The sequence below is a fragment of the Bacillus rossius genome (assembly GCF_032445375.1).
Source record: "Bacillus rossius redtenbacheri isolate Brsri chromosome 4 unlocalized genomic scaffold, Brsri_v3 Brsri_v3_scf4_2, whole genome shotgun sequence".
NCBI classification, from domain to species: domain Eukaryota; kingdom Metazoa; phylum Arthropoda; class Insecta; order Phasmatodea; family Bacillidae; genus Bacillus; species Bacillus rossius.
The window spans coordinates 23322435-23345181 of NW_026962011.1; the positions used below are offsets into that span (position 1 = coordinate 23322435).

The following is a 22747-nucleotide window of genomic DNA, read 5'->3' on the forward strand; positions in this document are numbered from 1 at the left end:
TTGCTTTACGACCGCCTCAACCCGGGGCTGTACGTGACCAGCCTGCGCGCCTTCGGGGGAGGACAACACCCTTCGCCCCTTGTTTTTTAAGTCGTCCGGCGGGGAGGGTGCAGTTTATTGGCTCGGCGACGCCATCAGCCGGAGATTTATCGCGATAGGGAGTCCATTTCCCCCCCCCTCCCTTTAACAAGATTATTTTTTATCATTAGCGGCGAGTGCGCTAGGGGTTGAAAGAGAAGGGGGGGGGGGTTTGTTGCTTGCCTACAGTCTGCAGAGGAAAGTTATCCATACGCGAAATTCAGTGGGAGTTGCGTTTTAAAGGTGATTTATGAGTATGTATTGAGGGGAAAAAATGAGGCTGCGTTGGACCTCTATGGTAGATTCTACAATCCTATACGTGCTTGGAACAATGTATCCTGCTCATTGTTTACTGACTCGTGAGACCTCTAAACTAAAATGCTTGCGATTTGATACTTATTTTGTTCAAGATTTCTCACCGGCTCAGATTCCTTAAGATTATCTCTGGTCCAATCTCATAAGCAGCAAATGTTAGCGAAGTGAATCCGCTGGCATCTTATGAACAGAGATATGTAAAAATATATAAACGTGAAAATCTCTAGTTCCCGTTTCCGAAAAGGCACAGTTAAATCGTAGGCGTGGGAAGAGTGCATCCCTGCATAAAATATAATTTTTTTTTTAATCTACTTCCGACAGGCATTCCATTGAAAAACTCGCTGCCGAAAATTCAACTTTCACGTAGCCTGTCATACAGTAGTTCCGACGGATGTTTTCATGTTTTAACATTTTGACTGAAGATATATGTGTATATATATATACATACACGACTGCAAGTTTTTGATATCACTACATTTGTGAATGAAAAGTGCTGAAAGGAAAACTAGTAATTTCAATCAAATGATTAATATTTATTATCATTAACACTCATTTATTTATTTATGTGCCTGAAGAGATCTTCTTGATTACATTTTTCCTCTGTCTGTCGAGTCTATTCCACACGGCTATTGTAAGTGGCACCTTTTTGTAATTGCAATGAGCTGATCGTTTTTCGCAAAAATGTTTGAAATTCCGTTTTAGAATTACTACAGAGCGATGGTGATATACCTAACTCTTGATTTGATTCAGCGTAAAGATACTTTCATTCCATTAAAATGGCTGAACGCGAGTGTTAGTTTCTCACTGCCAAAACATACTCGCCGGCCGGAATACAACGTTAAGGGTGCGTCGATTACGCATCGTGAGCTTCAATATCTTCAGAACCCGTTTTTATAAGCGTTACTTATGCGTGAACTGCTTGCCCTGCATTCGTGTGCACTCGGCTGTAATGCACGCGTTTTATGTTTTACAGCGTTTGGAAACATTCTACACTTTCGTGACGCTCGACTCTATTTTTTTTTTTATTTGGCATCCCGATTTATAATATTGCGGGGTTTTTGTAAAATTTTGTTAAAACATTTTTTTTAAATCTTGCTGGAGCTACCGGTTTCTGTGTCTATGAGAAGCCAAGAAGTGCAAAGCATATTTCGTGTGGATGTTTGAGACATTAAAAAAATATCTTTAGCGGATAAAATTTTCCCCCCCATCATTGACAGATGTTAGTTACCAACTTTTTTTTCCCCTTTAACTATATGATAACCGATAACGCAAAAAAAAAAGGGGGGGGGGAATTTGGAACGTAAACGCAGCGACGTAGACTAGCCACGCGCGCCTCAGCGACAAGGGGCCGTGTATGCAATCCCGCGGAGCGCTCTCGCTGTGCGGGCTGCCGCGCGGTGACTCACAAGGGGCCGTCTCGAAGCCGGGGTGACGACGACGGTACAACGTCCTGACGGGTAGGCCGTTGAGGGGGGAGGGATTGTCCCCAGACCGCAACCGTTGAATATGCATGAGGCGCGAGCCTTCGATACGCAAAACTTTTCATATCGCTCTGCGCATATGTGTGTGTGTGTGTACGCCCGCAGTTAATTTGGCTTCTCTTTTTTTTTTTTATGATTACGTATGTGGGGGCACGGCGCGTTGGCTTAGAGCGAGAGGGGAGGAGTATACGGCGGGAATATGAACCACCCTCGGAATATTAACAATATTAAAAAAAGAACGTGCGAAGGGTTGGGTCACAGTTGGAACGCCGGGGGGATGGGGGGAGGGGAGGAAGGGAGGATAAAAAGAGAATGGCGAAGCATTGATGCGCCGGGCCTATTATCGCAAGTTGTTACCGAGAGAGTGATGACACGGTCCATGAAAACAGCCGTCCCTCCCCTGAGCCGCCAGATGCTCGCGTGAGGGGAGGGGGTGGGGGTTGCGGGATGAACTGCGCCAGGATTTATCGCCGCTCTCTGCTGGCGCTGCAATGTGACGTCGATGAAGCGTGAACCAGGACAACAGCTGGCCCTCGACCTGTTGGGGGAGGGTGTGTGTGTCGACGGGGTTCGCAGTCATGCCTCGGTCGTGACCGGGAGTCGAGGTTTCAGTCCCGGTTCATGAACCTTTCAAGGGACGCAACGTCGCAACAACGCAACACGCAAACCGACGCAAGTAAATAATAACGGTCGTTTATAAAGCACGAAAGTCGCAAGACGTCACCAACCCTACAACTTGAAATTGTTTAATAGTAGAAAACCAATTTCTTACTCTAGGCTTAATAATATAATTAATTTGTATCATTAATGCTTATGAAGTAGTCAATAATTTCATTTTAAATGGTTATTTGCTAACACTGTTTGAAATTTTAACAAGTGGAAAAATGATGTACATAATAAAAACAGCATCGTTGCCTTTAATGCACATAACGTTATTGGAACACTTCACTTAAAATATGGAAGGCAATAACGCAAGCAGAAACTGATCAAGACTTGAAAGTTGGCCGATGCTTGTGCTGCGATTTTACGTCGAGCATAGTTTTTAAACTGGTGTGTGAAAACGTCTTTGTCTTACGTTCTTTGCGTTCTTGCGTTTATTGCGTAGTTTATAAGCCTCTCCTTAAAGTTAATATGGCTAAATAGACGGTATGGCCTCTATTCACAGTTTGGGTTTATTTTAATGAAGCACTCTAAAACACTTGCTGTTACTTTTGATACTTGATATTGGCGGAACCAGGCATTCCACCATGAGTTCAGGAAAGTATATTTGTACGTCAAAATTAAATTTCTATCTTAATTATAGTTTGACCTAGTTTTAATGATGTTTCTTTAACTGTAAGGCAAGTATCAGGTTAACGAATGAAAAAAGTTTAAGTTGTAATAGCTGCAGTAGTTGGAAATAGCACACAAAAATCGTAGACAGATAGATACATTTTTTCACAATATGATTTTCAATTTTATGTCCCACCATAAAGGATATTCGTAGAATCTTTTCAGAAACATTAAAAAATTTCAGACAAAATTTCTGTTACAACAAAATCTTATGTTTATACTACAGACAGATCTCCTCTTTAAATTTTGTTAAGTTAGACAGTAAACCCAAATTAATCAATTCTTAATTTTATTGCGATGTTATGATTCTAATTATATAATGTTACTAATAAACCAAACAAGTATTTCCATAAAGCATTACAACGAGAAGATATAACTACTCAGCATATTATTTTTACGTTAACACTGTGTATATGCTACTACGTGTTTTTAACTATCCTGCCCATGCGAACTAAATAGCAAGCACAAGCAGTTTACTTTACAACAAACAAGAAACACCAGCCAAGATTCTTAACAGTCCTCTGACACTGTTACTTTATTTGCTCTGAGAGTTTTTTTATTCGTTTTTTTTTTCGTTGCGTTCTACAATTTTTAAAAATTTTTCACCTAGAATTTACGAAGACCATAGGTTACAAAAAAAATGACAGCGATCTTTCAGTACTCGCAAGTGATGTGTAACATCTAACCTCGGTTACGAGAAAAATTATGTGTTCTCATGTTGCAAATGCACTTATAATACGAAACTCAAACCTGAAATTTAACGAATAATTATTTAAAATAATGCCGAGCGTGATAAATATACGCTAAATGTATTTTCAACTGCATTTCTTGACGTGAATCTCCCGTAGTTTCCGCACTCGTATATAGAATTTGTTGCGTCAACTATTGATCATTTTATTAGCAGGCCAAAATTTTAAACTTTATAACTAAACAGCTTCGATAAAAGCGAATAACCCCGGCTTTGTATCTCAATTTCGACAAGGAATTTTATTAAAATATTGCCTATATTGTTAAAATTCATTAAATAGTTAATACTATAAAGTTTCCCTTTGGCTTAGCGAACTTTGATTCACACCATCCGCCTCAGATGGCAGCATCGTGGTTACTCATTCCCGTTCCATGTGCCTTCCGTTCCATGTGACTTCCATTATATTCCTGAAGTTACTCCTACCAAATGCCGTTTACCGAAATCTAAGAAGTTACACATCAAAAATCCAGGTATCGTGGTGAATTTACAGGTTCTAAGTTCACTTGCGTAGAACATGAAGCCACAAGATCTTGGTATATTAGCAGAAAATTCAAAAACTGGTTAAGGCCACAGCAGAAATACTCTTCCACGTATGTGTTTGCCCTAAAAACAAAACACAGAAGTTGAAATACGGTGTAGTTTCTACGAAGATTTAATTTTTTTCCAGAACTACCAAAACTTGTCCATTATTTGAGGCGATTCCTTATTGAAAAGTCCGTAAATTTAAGATAATTTCTATTAGTGTCACTACGAAATTGCCTGCGCTGTACGCAGAGAAAAAGCTTTGTTGGAGACAAACAAATATTTTTTGGTATATGGTGAAAAATTTATTTACTTGATGCAAAAAAATATTTGGTTGGCGAAACAAAATTTGATGTATAACCAAATTGAGTTTGTATTCGTAATAAAAAAAACAGCTGAGCTGGAAAAGAAACATTTAATCGGGTCAACCAAATTTTACCCACTACAAAATATTTTTTGAATCAACGGTATATATTTATTTGGCCATTTAAAAATTTGTATATTTACAAGAAAATAACTGTACCAATACAAAATAGTGTTCGCTGTAATACTGGATTCGGATTATTACCCGGTTAATAATGCTTTGTGTTGTCCCAGTACCTCCAAAAGTTAACGTTTGTAAAGCGTGACCTGAATAGCTTTCCAGTATTAACTGGGCACATTAATAAGCTTAATAAAACAAAATAGAGTCTAAAAGTCAAATATTCGATTATTATGCGAGAACGAAAAATGAAATTAAAAAATAAAATAATGAGCCAATATTCGTAAGAAATGTTCAGTATTACAAACTATTTCTTGGAAAATTGTTTCGTAAGTAATGTTTTGTACGAGGGACGTTCCAAAAGTAAGTTTCATAATATTGCAAAAAAAAATACTTCATGGCATCATTAAACATACATCTTGCACTATTTTTTTACATAGTAGCCCCCGACATTAAGACATTTGTCGTAGCGTGCAATCAGTTTGAAGAAACCACGCTGGTAAAACTCGGTGCCCTGCGAAGCAAGGTATATTGTCGCACAGCCTGCTCCAGACCTCAGCGTTGTTAAGGAAGTGACGTCCCGAGAGTGCAGGCTTTCAACGCAGGGATAACAGCACGCACTTCCGTAGGATAACACGTTGTCAGTACACGTCTATCCGCACATCGGGCACGCCGGTCTGCTGCTACTCTCTCTCTCTCTCTCTCTCTTCTTCGACGCTCTGCGCATGCGTCTTCCTCCTCTGCTCTGGTTACGCTTGTTCCGTCGTTGAACCAGCAACGGGTAAGGATTCTTATGGTGTTTGTTTAAAAAAGAAACAATGACCAGAGACCTTCAAAATTCGCGGATTCATTTCGTGATATGCTACATTTCAAATAATTATACCTAAGCGCTGCTTCTGCAATCGGTTCGCTGTTGATCTGGAAGTAATGAGGGCCAATTGGAGACCCCTCGCTCAAAGAAGTGTCGAATCACAGACACTCGGTCGAGACGACTCACAAGCCAGCAGCCACATGAACGGGTGGCATTTGCCCGAGTGTGCAGAGTGTGTAGTAGAGTCTATCCTGGAGGTCATTGAATCCGCGAATTTTTGCAGGTCTCTAACAATGACGAAACTTAATTTTGGGAAAGTCCCAATAGTAATAGGGGCAGAATCCAAGGAGGTTCAGGTTGAGAATGAAAGGCGGAGAGGAGTCCAGCAGGTTTATTGCGAACGAGCGGCCTCAGACGAGCGGGTACGAGGCGTAGGTGGCCACGCCGCAGTGGTTGCCCTCGCCGCGCGCCAGCCTCATGTAGCCGCCCTGACCCCAGCCGGCGCCCCACGAGTTCTTGACGAGCCAGTAGGGTCGGCCGTCCTGCCGCCCGTAGCCGGCGATCAGCACGGCGTGGTCCAGGTGCTCCGACGAGCAGTCCTCGTCCGAGTACACGCCTGCCGGGGGCAGTCGGGGCCGTCAGCCGCCAGGGCCGGTGCGAGGTCAATTGGCGCCCTAGGCGAAAAACCTTAAACCCCCTCCCCCCCCCCCCGGTCGGACACCCAAAAAAAAATATTCCCTGCCTTAAAATACATCACGTAAGCCTAAGATTTTGTCAACAATCAAATGTAAGCAGGCTTTTTATTTTTTACTTTTTTACTTATTACAAATCATAAACAGGTCACCGTGGACTTTAAATGATTACTCATACCAATATAAACATTCCAAACTGTTACAAATATTCCATTTTCATCTAGTTTCAATAATCGTTGAACAATATTATATCAGGTGTTATGTGTCGTGCTGCGCCGCCCCCCAGCTACTTGACGCCCTAGGCGGTTTCCTAGTTCGCCTGTATGGACGCGCCGGACCTGCCCCCCCCCCCCCCACCACCTCCTCCCCGCACGCGCTTCTGGGAGCACTGGTGCACTGCAAACTGTACTATCTTTTTGTATTCGGAACAGATATATTAATGTAAAATTACTTTTATTTGTGAATTTGTACATTAATGTGAAAACAACTGTATCTTACCCGGGCCTGAATAGCTTTCCAGTATTAACTGCGTACATTAATAAGCACAATAAAACAAAATAAAGTCGGAATACTGAATATTTTCATTATATTTTTCTATGGTTAAACAAAATTATGCTTCAATAGACGTCAACTAAAATGTAAAAATATGCGCCAATTTTCGTAAGATATACTCAGTAGGATATCGGAAAATATGTTTCATATATATAAAAATTACCAGTCATGTATTGTTTGCCTAATATATTCATAATATATTTCTAGTAGCATAACAAACGAAGTATTTCAAGGCATCTGGTTTCCAAATGTATATTTTGTAAAAGTACAGAAATTTCTATTTGTGTGTTGGCAGAAATAAACATAGCCCATTGGTACTATTTTAGAGATCTGTCGAATTCGAGACAAGTTTCATGAGACACAATTTAAGTGCGCTCTTTGAATGGTTCTTGCAATGCGAATGCTTGATTTAAATATTTTTGGACATATATTTGCTGGTTACACTGTGTACAATAGGAAACGTTAATAACGGACACAAAAGATAATTATGTAAACACACAGAAAACAAACTAAAATCAGCCGATGCCAAAAGTTAAACACAAAGACAGCACAAGCACATAGGATTCCGTGGAAGGAATTATAAAAACATCACAGCACAGTTTTGTGTTAGCACAGTTTGTGCCGCCGTCGTTATTTTATCCAGAATATATTTTATTTAGTCTCATCGTCGGGTTGGTCTGCTTGTCGCTGTTTTAACCAAGATATTTTTTCCCCCCTGCATTTACTGTTCTTGCAACTGTCCCGTTGTCAGCCCATACTACGTTCGCATGTTTTTTTACAAGGAAAATCCTTGGAAGCCCAGTTGCGAACGATATCACTTGTAAAAAAAACTGCAAGGCCGAGCTTTGTAAAATTTCATACGGTACAGAGCTCTGCCTTGCAATTTTACAAGTGATACAGTTGGCAACTGAGTTTTCCAAGGACTATCCTCGTAAAAATTAAAAAAATATATATATTTTTTACAGTGTTCGATTAGCAGAGAAAATTTTTTAAGTAGATATACAGTGAAACGGCTCCGATGAGAGCGAAAACGACTTGAAAAAAAATATCGACAAGGAATTTTACTAAAATACAGCCCATTTTGTCTAAAGAGGTAATACTATGAATGCCGTTGTGTTTGCGAGCTTTCGTTCGCGCCATGAGCCACAGATGGCGGAGCCGCGGTTGTTACACTCGTGTGAGTTCCGTCGCGCTGACGAAGTGACCGCCACCGGGTACGCACCACAACGCCGAAATACCACAACGCCGAACGTACAATAACGCCGAATACCATAACGCCGAATACCATAATGCCGAATGTCAAAATTGACCACAACGCCGACAGCTATAAAACTGATGTGTACCACAACGCCGAAATACATTAAAGCCGAAAAATGTCATTGCAGGACTGCCACAAGGTTACGTTAGGTAAAGTTAGCACACAAATTCATTCAGTTGTTTTTCATTTTGCTCCTGTGGCCCCCCTTCCCCGCAAAATGATTTTTCGGCGTTGTGGTACACAGCAGTTTTCTATCTGTCGGCGTTGTGGTCAATTTTGACATTCGGCGTTATTGTACGTTCGGCGTTGTGGTATTTCGGCGTTGTGGTAACGACCCACCGCCACCAAATGCACACACGAGGCCCCGGCGGGGCGCGGACGGACGCTCACCCTCGTCGTAGAAGTGGAAGGAGGCGGGGCTGGAGTCGATGCCGGCGGCGACTGGTCCCGCGGCGGCCACCGCGCGCAGCAGTTGCTCCTCGTCGCCCTCGTCCAGCAGCACGAAGTCGCGGGCCGTGGCCGCGGCGGCGCGCGCCGAGTAGCGGCACGGCCCGCCCTGCGAGTGCACACGGTTCCCTCGCCCTTCTCCCTCGCCCTTCTCCCTCGCCCTTCTCCCTCGCCCTTCTCCCTCGCTCTTCTCCCTCGCCCGCGCCTTCGCCATCCGAGTTTCACAATGGAATCAACACACAACAACAATGTGTGCCTTACACTCACTTGGCGCCATCAAAAAAAAAAAAAAATTGAGCGTGGAGTCCCTCGTAATGTGGAAATGAAAATAGAAAGGGGTAGAAATTGATTTTTTTAGTGAAATCATATTGTATCAAATCAAACTAAAAAAAAAAAAACAAGTAGGCCCTAAATGAAATAATGAACATTATAAATTAAAATAGAACAATAAAAATAGAACAAGTAGTACGTATTTCAGCTAATTTCACGACGCTCGAGCTGTTTACTTCGCTGCATATCAATGATAATCACGCGCAGCATGTGCTTGGGATATTGGACGCTACTCGTTGCTGACGCTCGCGCTGGCCTGTAACAGGTATATACGTACTACGCGCATGCGTTCGAGTGCCACGCATTCGCTCTCGCTCTGTCTCTTTCTATTCCCCCTCCGCAGGAGCGTTGAACGTTTAACGCAACAGTGCTTTCATACCCCCTCCGTGGTAGCGTTAAACGTTTAACGCAACCTTGTTGGAAGTCGCATTAGAAGTTTCACTTCAAAAAGTCTTTAATTTTGCATGCAATTATTTACTAGAAATAAATTAAAAATGATTGGGGCGATTTTATATATACGGTTGGTAAAGTTTAAATTCAAACAAATTTAAAACTTAAAATAAATACTCAGTATTCAATATTAATATGAAAAAAAAGTGTATAAAAATTAAATTATTTAATTTAGTCAAATAATCGAAATATATATAAAATAATAATGATAATCAATTAATATGCTGAATACATATTCCAAATTAACTTATTTTAATTATTTATTAAATACTAATGTAACGATTATAATTTATAATGCAAATAAATTATACGTGCGGAAACATAACCAAACTTTTATAAATATACTTCAAAAAGTTTATAAACACAACTTATATCACTAATATTCACAGTAATTAAATATTTTTAATAATATAGACGAGTATTCAATATCAATCACTAAAGTATATGGTTTAAAAGCATATATAAAATTTTTATTTGAAAGTAGCCTTTTTTTATCCTGTGAAAATTTGTTTAATGCGCACAGAACGTAAAAATTTACTTCTTATATTTTTTTATTTAAGGCCTGAAGAAGTATAACTTGAAAAGTTCGTTAGAACTAATACGAGGAAGAGGAATGTTGTCATCAGGCATTGTCCTTTTATTCATGACACACTGCAGCTCCAACAAAGATTCTCCTGAGGCGTTTTCGGCGGACAGTGTTTGATCACCCACCGCGAAGCCCGGACTTGGCTCCTCCAGATGTCCATCTCTTTGCTCACATGACAGGCTGGCTAGGAGGACAGAAGTTTGGCTCAGACAACGAAGCTACAGAGACAGCGCAGAGAATGCCTGAAAGCACAGGCGGCCGCCTTGTATGACGACGGTGTTGGAAAGTTGGTACCACGCTGCGACAAATGTCTCAGTCGGAGCGGCGACTGTGCTGAGAAGTAGCTGGAAGGTGTATCCAAATGTTACAAATAAAACAGTTTAGATTTTCACTGCGGTTTTCATTTCGCGACCGATCGGGCCTTGTAAAAATAAATAGCCCTCGTATAACCGGGAAGAAACCAAAGACGCCATCTCGGATTCAGCAGTTTTATAAGAGTCTTCGAATTCGATTTTAATTTAACCAACAATACCGTGTCGTCGATATGATGGCGAAGATAATAATCACGGAAAGACTGGATTGAGATCCCTATCGTGAATGAGGCGTGAGCAATGAAGATCAATAAAGCGTCCACAATGCAACAGCTGTTGCCATGGAGATGATAGGGGAAAACGGGCAAGGAATCTATAAATATATATTCATATATATGAACTAAAAAACTAAATCGAATTTAATAAAAGAAACATTGCTTCATTGCTTCGAGGTGTAAACAGATGACGTGTGCCGAATTCCACGGCTCTAGGCCTCTCTGTATCAGCGATGCGCGAACTACGGACAGACAAACTCTCTCTTTCATAAATATATATTTTATTTTGGAGGATATATTTATGTTTACTTAAATACTTAAAGTCGGTTGTTAACCTTCTTCATCAAAAGTTGTATGGGACCATTAAAGTTCAGTATTTGAGAACACGAACGTGTAAACATTTCGAGGCCGATATCTGACATAATTTTATGTCACGTTCTGCAAATGCAACTATTTTCGTTGTACGGCAGCGAGGAAAGGTATTCCCGGAGCCGCACCTGCTCCTAGCTTCCTATGGGGGTGCTATCCTCCCCATAACCTACCCCTTGAACTGAAAATTAGCAGGAGGGATGTATAACCTGTCCTTTGAAGTCAGATAATTTTTTTGTAAATATGTATTATTTTACAATTTTTTTTGTTTTTCTCTACGGGTATACTACAAAAATAAATATAAAAAACTTTAAAACTATAAACTCAGGTAAAACAGTAGTTTTGATTATGTATTTTCAAGGCTTCGGAAATATGTTAAAATACAGTTATATTCTCTTTTTTTCCAATTTCGGACTCTGCATTTAACTGGGGTGGTCCTCCTATGTAGTCGACCCTCCCCACAACTCAGAGCTGGGTCCGCCACTGCCCACAGGGGCGGGGGCGCGGGAGAGGGGCGGGGAGGGTCACGCACCTTCTTCTCGAACGGGTAGTCCCGCTCCGAGTCGATGCCGCCGTTGGCGATGACGTACTTGTAGGCGCGCTCCATGTCGCCTCCGTCGCAGCCGTCGCCGCCGTCGCTGCCGCCGGCGCAGTCGATGAGGTTCTGCTCGCTCAGCGACACCAGCCGCCCCGTGCGCCGGTAGTGCTGGCCTTCCAGCGCCCCCGTCTGCGACCGCGCCGACACCCCTCCTTACCGCGCTCGTCTCGGGCCGGCGTTCCCAGACACTGCCTTGTCGGGACACGACTGTAACCTACCTCGCGGCCACTAGCCTGTACCTAGAGACCGGAAAAATTCGCGGGTTCAATGACCTCCAGGATGGACTCCGATATCCTCCACACGCTCGGGCAAATGCCAACTGTTCATCGGCTGCTGACTTGTGAGTCGTCTCGACTGGGTGGCCTGTGATTCGACACTTCTATGAGTGAGGGTCTCTAATTGTCCCTCAGTCATTCCAGATTAACAGTGAACCAATGACAGAAGCAGCACTAAGGTATAATTGTTTGGATTTTAGCATAGCACGAAATGAACCCGCGAATTTTTCAGGTCTCTACCTATACCTGAACGCGTGCAAATAGAATCACCAGCAAGGAAACAAATCGGCAACTGTTTTAACAAACGGTGCCCTGCGCGAGGCTAGAAACTGGTTTCAACGCATTCTAACGGACGTTTCTCAACCATCGATACAATCATTTTTACGGCTATAATACTAGAGTATAGCAGCACCATCGCACAAAAATAGAACTTTTTTTTTAATTTTCTCAAATACTTTTCAAGTTGTGATTATTTCTTGTTATGGCCATTGTAAAAAAATGTATTCCAAGATATTTTCGCTATCATAAAGTTTCATTTGGCACACCAACATGGTTGGTACGTCCCCCGATGATCTCGAAAATGACTATAGGCCTATACGAGTTAATGGTGACAGACGCGTGTCCGCCGTGTTGACGAAATGAACCAAAGAGTGAGCTCTGCGAATGCGCGGAATTCGGGCAACAGATCTGCCACGGACATGACACCAAAATCGGTCCCCTAAAAATAAGGGACGTTCCTTGTCTTATCGTGAACTAGGGTTGCGGTGTAGCATAGTATGCAACACCTAAACCCTTATTTTTGTTTCTTGGAATACCGGCCTTACACACCAGCTGATGCGCCCGTGCTTCGCTACGGCAGTCTACAGGCAGGACACTCACACTGCCTTCCTTGGGGGTGTGCCACTGCCGCGCCTCTAACGGGAAAAAAACTGAATATAATTTTGAAAAAAAAACTTATGAAAAAAATCATTACAACTAAGATAAACGGGAATAAATATAAACCAAAAACACCATCTTGAACTCAACGGTTTAAAAAGGGCCCTTCAAAACAACGTTTATTTATCCTACAATACTGTGTCAGTTCGATGGCAAAGATGATTACAGAAATACTGCATTAAGATTCTAACGTGAATGAGGCAACAACAACGCAGTAGCTGTTGCTACGGAGACGAATAAAGCGTAAACAATGCCACAGCCGTTGCCATGGAGAACATTAGGAAAACGTGGTCAAAAATAGTTTAACTAATCAAATGAATAATTTAAAACCCAAGACCAATTTTGAAGAAAAAATCGCTTTGAGGTGCGCATATACCCCCCCCCCCCCTTCCTTTTGCCTTCTTCTTCCAACTATAACCAGAAAATCTTCGAGCCCAATTTCACGGCTCTATGCGTCGCCGTCTCCACCCTTCAAGAACCACGCACTAAAAATAACTAGGCCTATATCCTTTATTAATACAGATTTTGGACGAGGCCTGATTTCAACCGACCAACTTCGTAAGTTCCCACGAACAAATAAGTTGAAAACATAATAGAACTTATGACCTAGGCTGATATACGCATTTGAAGATTGAAGCTGATTAATTGGTTTATTGTAAATAACATATAAAGTAAGCCAGGTGTCTGAATAATGTTGAGTTGAACAAAGTTTCACAAACACAGCAAAATTTGTCGCTGTCGTAAATATTTTCATGGAAATTAATCTCATAAATTGAATACTAAATGCCAATGTCTTCACTTAAGAAACTATATATGTAGCAGTCACTATTCCATTAAGTTACATACTATGCTTAAACTCAGCACATTTTGAAAGTCAAACTATAAAAGATAATGGTCTAAGAACTGTTGAAACCAAGACTGTGTCTTTCTGTTTAGGGTCGCTAGTCTGTGGCGGGGGGGGGGGGGGGTGCTAAGGGCGACATTGGCTCGCGCGTCATACGCATCTTAGCCTCTACGCTTCAGGCACCGAACTAGCGCGTAGTCTTTTAGCCTCTATGGGTCTTCAGACGGTAACCCTATTATTTATGCTGGAACATAAAAATATAAAAGCTCTCTTCACTTTCATAGACCATATGTTTAGAATTTTTCATACCTACAAACGTCCGTGAAAACAACACCCGTTTATAGCTTTATTAATTTACCTATTGTCCAAAACACACATACGAAACCATGGAACAAAACTTGTATATAAAAGTTCAATTTCTCTTAAATGCTATTTGTAGTCAGGTAATTCCAAGAGATTTATAAATGACACCAAATCTGGAGCTCGATTCGTCATTTGGTTGTCTTTACTGTTATCTGAGAGCTTTTCCTGTATTCTTATATCTCCCTTTCATTTGTTGTCGGATCACAAAATTTCTCACCAGATATTTACTAAACGTGATTTTCGAGCTGCGAAAGGTCACACAAATGTTCATTATTATTAACAATTCCGTGAGTTTTTACCGCTATCATGACCGTAGATCCCGGTGGCAGGGGGTTCCCCCCCCCTGTAATTTAGGAAACCCCTCACTAAGGTGGCCCGCTTGTGTTTGCAGAAGCGTGACTGTGAAACGAGTTTGATGTCAAAACTATGTCGTATGGAAAACGTTCTGTGTATTAAAAAAATCTTACTGCAGGCACGTAGGCCAAAACATGTGCAGTATACAACATATAAGCAACGTATCTAGAGGTGGCACGTGTCGGTTAAAACCCACGTGCAAAACTCCTGGAAATTTCCGCCCCCCCCCCCCACCCCTTGCGAATCCAACAGATTTGCGCCCCTGACCGCTGTCTATCAATATTTAGTAAACAACTGCTGAGAAAATTTGAGACCAAACATAAAATTTAAGAAAGGTGTATGAATAAAATTTACACGAGCAGCCCTGAACTATTATTATTGAAAATAAAATTAAATGAGTAATTTGGTGTGTGAGTCCGAGAATTTAAATTTTTTTAAATTATTTTTTTCAAACCTAAAGTCTCAGGCCGAAGCCTATACGCCTAACCAGGGAGGGTTTTAGCCATGCAGGATGAGTAATATTCATCGTGGAGTGGGAGGGGGATGGGCCAGCCATGGCAAAAATTTTTGCTACGACTTATTCCCTTCTCTCTTAACTCTTAAGTCCCGTTCCACGATGACAAGGAAACGGAGACGGATCACGATAAACGGAAACGGATCTCACGGAACAGAGTTTCTACAACAGCACGCAGACGGAGACGACGAACCTTTACGGATTAGCTCAGCAATTCTGAGCTCTTCCGTTTACGTTGCTCCGCGCAATCAATAGAAGCCAAGTATTTTGGCTGCAGTGAAAGCCATGTTTGTTTATGTTCTAAATACTACGTTAAAACTTATTTCAAGTCCAAGAATATCTGGTGTTCTACTATGACTTTTGTCTTTGTTTATGATGTATGTAAATTCTGCCTGTGCTAGGGTCTTGAAGCATAATATATTTTGTAATTAATTAATATTTCGTAACCTTGAAATGCAATCTCATTGGTTGAAAATTTTGGTTTCCGTACGTTGTGGAAGCATCGGAGACGCGACGGTGATATGTTCCGGGAAATCCGTCTCCGTTTCCGCGCCATCGTAGAACGGGCCTAAAATAAAAAACTAGTCGGGTTGGGCCCAGGTAAAACCTGAACAGACGCGGGGGTGCAAGCAGGTTGGTCACGGGAAACAGGGGGATAGTCCAGGAATAAGAGCGGGTCGGGGCAGAAGAGCCACTTAAAAGCAAGGAGGGGGCGAAAACTCGGCGACTGACCGCGCTGAAGGACCAGCAGGCGCCGCACTTGTCCTGGTCCTTGACCTCGGTGACGTAGCCGCGCCGCCGCCAGTCCAGGGCCTCGGGCAGCGCCCCCCTGCCGCCGACGAACCGCCTGCCCCCTGACGGCCGCGCGATGGTGCGGTTCCTCTGCCTGTCCGCGCGGCTCTGTGCCGGGACACACGTGCGGGTCGCTCACACCACGGGAAATGGTCACTGCACTCTAGTGGGTAATATTTAAACTAACATGGTGGCAGACGAAAACCTGATGACGGCCTCCAGCAGACGAAAACAAGATGGTGGACGTGACATCACAACTAGCTAACGATAATGTGTACCTTGGGATTAGTGGTGGGAGGTCAGTCTGCTGGTGGCTTCCGTGGAGGATTCGCATTTTTTTAATATATATATTTGTTCTCACCGGGTTTTAACCAAGGACGTAAGTGCATTTTTTAATTAATAATTTACTGAAATTTGATTGATTAAAATATTAAAAATTTAATTTTTTTCCAAATTTTTTAGCATAAAAATTACGGATATTTAAGATGACAGCCATGACGTCACAATCCAAGATGGCAAAATTTTATTATTATTTTTTTTTAATTATAAATTTTTTTCCTGATTTTTCTGATAATAATTACTTTCAAAATGGCAGCCATAACGAAAATTGCAACGGTGTTTTAAAATAATATTTTATAAAAAAATTCATAACTTTATTTATATTTTTTTTAATTTTCCCGATTTTAAAAGCATAACAATTAATGATTTTCAAGATGGCGGCCGTAACGAAAATTGCATCATTAGGGATTGAGGCATTTAATTCTAAGAGGGCGGAAAGTTCTAGAAAACAAAATGCCGGATTTAAAATGGCGGAAAGTTCTAGAATTCAAAATGGCGGATCCAAGATAACCGACGGGGTCAAGGTCAATGCAGTTCAATCAATCCAAGTTGGCGATCGGCACCACTGTCACCACAGAATCCATGAAAGATTAAATGGTGTCCCGCTGAGGTTTTCTCCAAGGCCCAGGATTCTGATTGTGTAGGACTAGTACTTGGTGGTGGTGCTCCGATCGCTTGGAGCAGGCTCCAAGGGTTCTCTATCCCAATGCGGAGTCGACGTGGTGAGCGACGACACAGCTCCGGTACTAGCCTGGACAGCTAGCAGAGGTTGGATAGGCCTCCGCCGGACCACGGGTTCACTGGGTGTTTTGAGGGGTCCCAGCGTGATGTGGGAGATCGGGGTAGGCGCCAGCAGTCTTAGAGCTCAGGACACAGCCAACTGTCTGGTTAGCTAAGCGAGGTACGGGGCTGAGGCGGTGACTAGTGTATGCTGAGTTGGTGGTCTTAGCCGCTGGTCATTGCCGAAGCTCTAATACCTTCCCGATCAAAACAGAGGGAGTGATCCCTAGCAGTTCTGTTTAATTTGTAGCTCTGGATTGTATAAAACAAACTGGAAATTTCTCCCACCCTACCCTGATAGGGCGCATATGTGGGAGGGGACCGTTAGAATGCCGGCCGTAGGTCGGAACAATCTGTCAGTACCTACTGAACACCATCTCACAGAGCCACAGAATAATGTTGCTACCTCTACTCGTTTCACATGCGCAAACGGAGATTTTTTTTCTCCGAATAAATCGCTTATGAACATTATGTAATTGACTAATAGCAGTCAGTCCAAGCAACATAACTCGAAATTAACTTTTAAATCGTCTGTATCACTACCGTGCAAACTGACAGCGTATAGGAGGACAAGTGTTTTCAAACTTCGGAAGTGCTTCAGAGGTGTGTGAGAGGAGCTGCAAAACACTTGGTGATGTATTGACGCGAGAGGATACTTGACGCTAGAGGTCTCGCCAAGGGACAGCCTATACAGACGACCCTCGGATCTAGAAGCCACCAAGCGACGGCACAGTGGCCGGCCGACAGCGGGCCGCACCTGATCGGCGAAGTGGTTGACCTTCATCCTGAAGGACACGAGCCCCTGCTCGTACAGCTTGTTGTGCTCCAGGATCATCCTGCGGTTCTGCGCGAAGTTCTCGAACCTCCTCGTCTCCTCCTCACTGCTGGTGAACACCCTGTTGTGCTCCGTCTGCAAGGAAGAACCACCACCAGGTCGGACACTGCGGGAAGCCTACAACTCACGTAGTTTCGGTTCCCTGCAAGAATTTCCGAAGATTTCCGAAGTTTTGCGTTTTGGTATTAACGCCACTTCAGCCGCTAAATCAGAAGTTTCCAATGAAAACAAGCATGTTGTGACTGACCTAACCTAACCTAACCCTTCGATTTTTTTTAATTTCAATTTTTGAGAGAAATCCGAAGTTGCACAAACGTGGTAGGGAACCGAAACTACATGAGTTGAAGGCTTCCCCGGACACTGCAACACTTCACGACATTCTTCTTCAAGAGAAGCATCCCCTATCCACTTTACTTTTAACTCGATCGAATCTTCCACTAGACAGCTCTGAATAATAGTAAACTCTCCGTACAAACAGTTATCATAACTTGGCATTTTACATAGATATGCGTTACTTTCAATTTGGTGGGAACATTCGTTGTTAAAATATTTTTTTAATAAATCAAGATTTGAATAAAATTTAACACGTTTACATCGGTCATAAATTATTTCAAGCATCACGTACGAAAAAAATAATATTTGATTATTTTAACATCAGGACGCCAGGGCAATTCTTCACAGCATCCGTAGCCTAGTCAAATACCCGTTTTGCAATAATATTTACCGTTTTTTGATTCTTGTTAATTCACTGTCCTTTATTGCAAGATCCACTTTGGTAAGATTTTTAAACAATTTAATGTCTTGGTAAAACTAACTTATAAAATATACTATTTACTGAAAGAATATTGAATAATTTATCAGGTTATCTATTTACCGTACTTTACTACCATCATTCATTTCCCATAACTGTGTTGGTATAGCTCATTAAAAACTTAAATTCTCCAAGAATTTTTCTGCCAACATATCTTATAATAGCCGTCTATATAAGTCCACCATTCAAAACTTTGACCTTGATATGGTTGCAGTTACTGAGTAGTACTCGATTACTGCTAGTTTAGTTGAGCAAGGCACCAGGGTTGTTAAAATTACAATTAATCAGGCCAAAAAAAATTTCAGACACTGTCAAAATTGTAGCAACTGTAAGTAAGATAAAATGTAACTAAAAGAAAATTTCTGTAGCGATTTTCAACAAGTTTGCTTAAAATGATTGATCTAATTCAAATTTAAAAATAAAGTAAAGATATAAAAATAAAATCGAGAGTGCGTGTTATTTAATTACTAAAAAAAAGAAAGTTATAGCGGCGGTAAAATTTTGCGAGTGAGATCAGAAATATGGCCAAATTTGCTTTGAAATTAGATCATACGTATGCGAGTCCGTTTCGCTCTTAATATATATTTTTTTAAGGTTGAAAAAAGTTAAAGAATATTTTATTTCAAATTATTAAGTATTATTATGCATACATTTGTACCATCTGTTTTTTTATATTTTATTAGCTGATATTTAATTTATCGTTATCACTTGCGTACTGAACAGGTTTTTAAAAGTTTTTTTTTGGTAATGAAGTTGACATAGTAAAAAAAATTACATTTGATTTGTTGGTACGTGTTGCACAGATAAGCGTGAAAATTGACTAAACAATGCCGACAGATTTTTGTAATCTAGTACACATTTTTACTTTAAAATATTCGAAGACGCTAGTTACAAATTATCCAGAGACGATCATAAATTTATCGTTATTTTTGTAAATTGCGGGTGTTGAGTTCACTTAGTTTGAAGCTGAACCTACCAGAATAATCTTGGTATACAAGAAGAAAAAATTGGTTAAGACTCAAGCAAAAATATACTTTATATCTTCCATGTGTGTGTTCACTATGTTTATAAAAAAAAAACAGAATTCAGATGTTGAAATACGGGGTAGTTTCTACAAAGCTCCAATCATTTGAAATTATTAAGAGCAATTAATTTATTTGAAATTAATTCTTCATGCACAGAAAAAAGGTTTTCTGTACTTTTACAAATGCTTCCTTTGGAAACCAGTTGCCAAAAAATATTTTGTAATATCACAAGAAATATATTGTAAATTTGTACAATAATGCCTATGGTTATATTTGCATAAATGAAATACGCTTTTCGAGATAATAATGAGTATTTCTTACGAACATTGGCGCATAATTTTATATTTTAATTGATTTTCCATTCAAGTATAAATATTTAAACCATGGAAACGATAATCTAATATTCAACAATTTGACTTTTTTTTTGTATCATGCTTATTTTGTCCGCAGTTAATACTGGAAAGCTATTCAGGGAACAGTTTACAAATAACTTTATATTGGAGGTACTGGGACAACACAAAGCATAGGTAAATGTCCGGGTAAGAACCCGAACTTAGTATTACAATTTTGTAGTGGATGTGGTTTCTTTTTCCATGTAAATGTACAAATGTACATATAAGTATATGTAATTTTAACATGAATATTTCAGTTACGTTTACAAAAAAATATATGTGTGGGAAGTCTGTAAATGTAGTGTAATTTCTAACCGTGTAACCGCCTCACCTTAAAGGCCGCCCACTCTTCGCCGAGGTCCTCATGCAGGGGGCTGGGCGAGCTAGCCATCACCAGCGACAGAACCACCAACCAGGTCTTCATCGCGTCGGTCTGTAACGAGCAGGTACTGAGTGTGTTCGGGTCTCACGGGCGAACATTCCGAGCCAACCTCGGGAAAAAAAGTCAGCACCATAATGCATCCGACATAACCTCAAAAATTTTTCTCGCATATCACCTGCAGACAGTCAGCCATGCTTGCAAGAGATTATAAAAAACATATATTACGATTTTAAACGTCTTACTGAGAGAACATTTGGGTTTGTGGCCTCAGAAACAGACTTGTTCTTGTTACGGGATAATAATTAACTCGCAAACAACATATTAATGCTTTGATAATATCATTATTTTGAATTTTTTTTGTATTGTTTGAAACTCCGTATTGTGCTCCTATGATCTATAGTGGTTTACAACATACTCAATTTGTTATATGAAACGTGGCAAAAATCTTTCAAATGTCCGTTCAAGTATGTATGGCTATAATTAACATTACCACGACCCCGACGAATTTCACTCAAGCGAAAATTACGCGAAACTGTATAAAATACTGATAGAGCTCAAATTTAACAAATTTATTTTTAATCAAATGGACTTTAAAAAATCAAAACATCTCACTGGCTGCCAGTCTAGATTCCACCATTTTCGTGGGAAGTTAAAACTTATTCCAATTTAACATGATTTTTAACATGCAATTATTAATATAGACAGGAATAATAATTCGTCGGTTCATTCAGTGATAGGCTAAAATCAAAACATCATTTATTGATTTGTGAAGCGTTTGCGATTGGGTCGAAATCAATCTGGAGGATTTCGAGCCAAAGAGGAACTCTCACCCAAAGAGAAAACCGGATCACAGGTATCCCAGACGAGACGTGTCTACACTGTGCTCCTACCAGAGAGTATCGACAGAGAGTGACGTTACAGAATACGGAGACCCTGCCTGAGTGACCCCCTTCAAGACCGACGGTACTTATAGCTCGCAAGCATGCACCCGACGGGCAGACGATGCTATCTCCAAGAGCGCGGTGTTTGCTCAAGCGTGGTCCGTTGTTGACGGTCGAACTCGCCGCCCCCCCCCCCCTCGAGTGCCCGTCGGCACCTGCCGGGTCGGCGTCACCGCGCTCGACCGGGGGGGGGGGGGGGGGGACGCCCAGCGCCGCGCGTGGCCGGGAACCCCCGCCTAGCCCCTCGTCGAGTGGCAGGGTCGTGGCGGGGAAGCCTAAAACTCACATAGTTTCGGTTCCCTACCACGTTCGTGCAACTTCTGATTTCTCTCAAAAATTGAAATTAAAAAAAAATCGAAGGGTTAGGTTAGGTTAGGTCAGTCACAACATGCTTGTTTTCATTGGAAACTTCTGATTCAGCGGCTGAAGTGGCGTTAATACCAAAACGCAAAACTTCGGAAATCTTCGGAAATTCTTGCAGGGAACCGAAACTACGTGAGTTGTAGGCTTCCCGTCGTGGCTCGCTTATAGGCCTACAGTTTGTCTCGCGCTTGGGTGCAGTTCAGAGCGAATGGCGAACACTGTTGCCGGATTGATACTATACTGATTTCTTGACATTAAAAGTTCCTTTGTTTTGTATTGTATATACATTTTTTAATTACAACACTTCTTGAATTTTTTTAAGACCATAAAATAGTATCTACTGACAGTATTATTACAGATGAAGTCATTATGACAAAGAAAAATAATAATTAAATACTAAACACCACTTATTATTTCACATGAGAAACCATTTGTAACACTCAATCGCTATTAATAACAAGGCATTCCATGAAACTACATATATGCAATTCTGAAAAGAGCGAAAATTCTTAAAATTAAATGATTTAAACAAAATGTTAACAAAAAAAGGTTGACACCAAATTGGCGTATTTCAATTTAGTCGCCTTCTAAATAAAAAATAAATAAAAAGTGGATATTATCAGATGATGCTCTTGATGAAATACACCGAGATAGTATATTTCCACAGTTCTCATTCAAAATTTTACTTTACAAAATACAAATTTTTCCGATACATTACCGATACCTTCGTAGTTTTAAGAATTTAGTATTTCCTGGTTTGAACTTTCTTTCCGAATGGTCTTCAACATTGTGTGTTTGCGTGTTTGTCTGTTGCCTGCGCCTAATGAGAACTGGGAAAACGTATGAGAAGTCCAGCAACGTAGGTCTCCAGAATAGTTCAAATGTATACAAACCATTTTTTTTTTTAAATTTGATGGAGTGGGGAGAGGGACTATCTGATTAGTGATTACGTAAAGCTGGGTTCCCAATTAAAAAACATAAGCGAGCGCACAGCAGGCCATGCGCATGAATGTAACACATTATCTGTGCAAAATCGGTTCACAATTGAAATCTTACTTTTGAATTAAGCCACTGAAATTTCGCGATGTAACAGACATCTGTTGGCAGTATTAGTAAATGTCCATATGAACTACCAAATTATTTTCCCGTGACATCTGCTCAGCAA

At 40.9% G+C, this 22747-nt stretch overlaps 1 protein-coding gene across 1 annotated transcript; it reads right to left on the minus strand.

Moving 5' to 3' along the window:
- Positions 1-6178: 6178 nt before the first annotated feature.
- LOC134542332 (procathepsin L-like) lies at positions 6179-17668 on the minus strand. The gene is made up of 6 exons (XM_063386481.1): positions 17591-17668; positions 16597-16631; positions 15655-15745; positions 11571-11765; positions 8661-8826; positions 6179-6384 (listed from the first exon to the last, which is right to left on the minus strand). Exons 1-6 carry the CDS (start codon positions 17666-17668, stop codon positions 6179-6181), a joined length of 771 nt encoding a protein of 256 aa, XP_063242551.1.
- Between the last annotated feature and the right edge of the window lie 5079 nt (positions 17669-22747).

Coding starts and splice junctions, on each gene's coding strand:
- LOC134542332 (XM_063386481.1), bottom strand. CDS start 17,668: ATGATCCTGGAGCACAACAAGCTGTACGAGCAGGGGCTCGTGTCCTTC. Junction 15,746..16,596: donor GTGCCGATCGCCAACTTGGA/TTGATTGAACTG, acceptor CGGCAGGGGGGC/GCTGCCCGAGGCCCTGGACT. Junction 6,385..8,660: donor CTTCCACTTCTACGACGAGG/GTGAGCGTCCGT, acceptor TGCCCCCGGCAG/GCGTGTACTCGGACGAGGAC.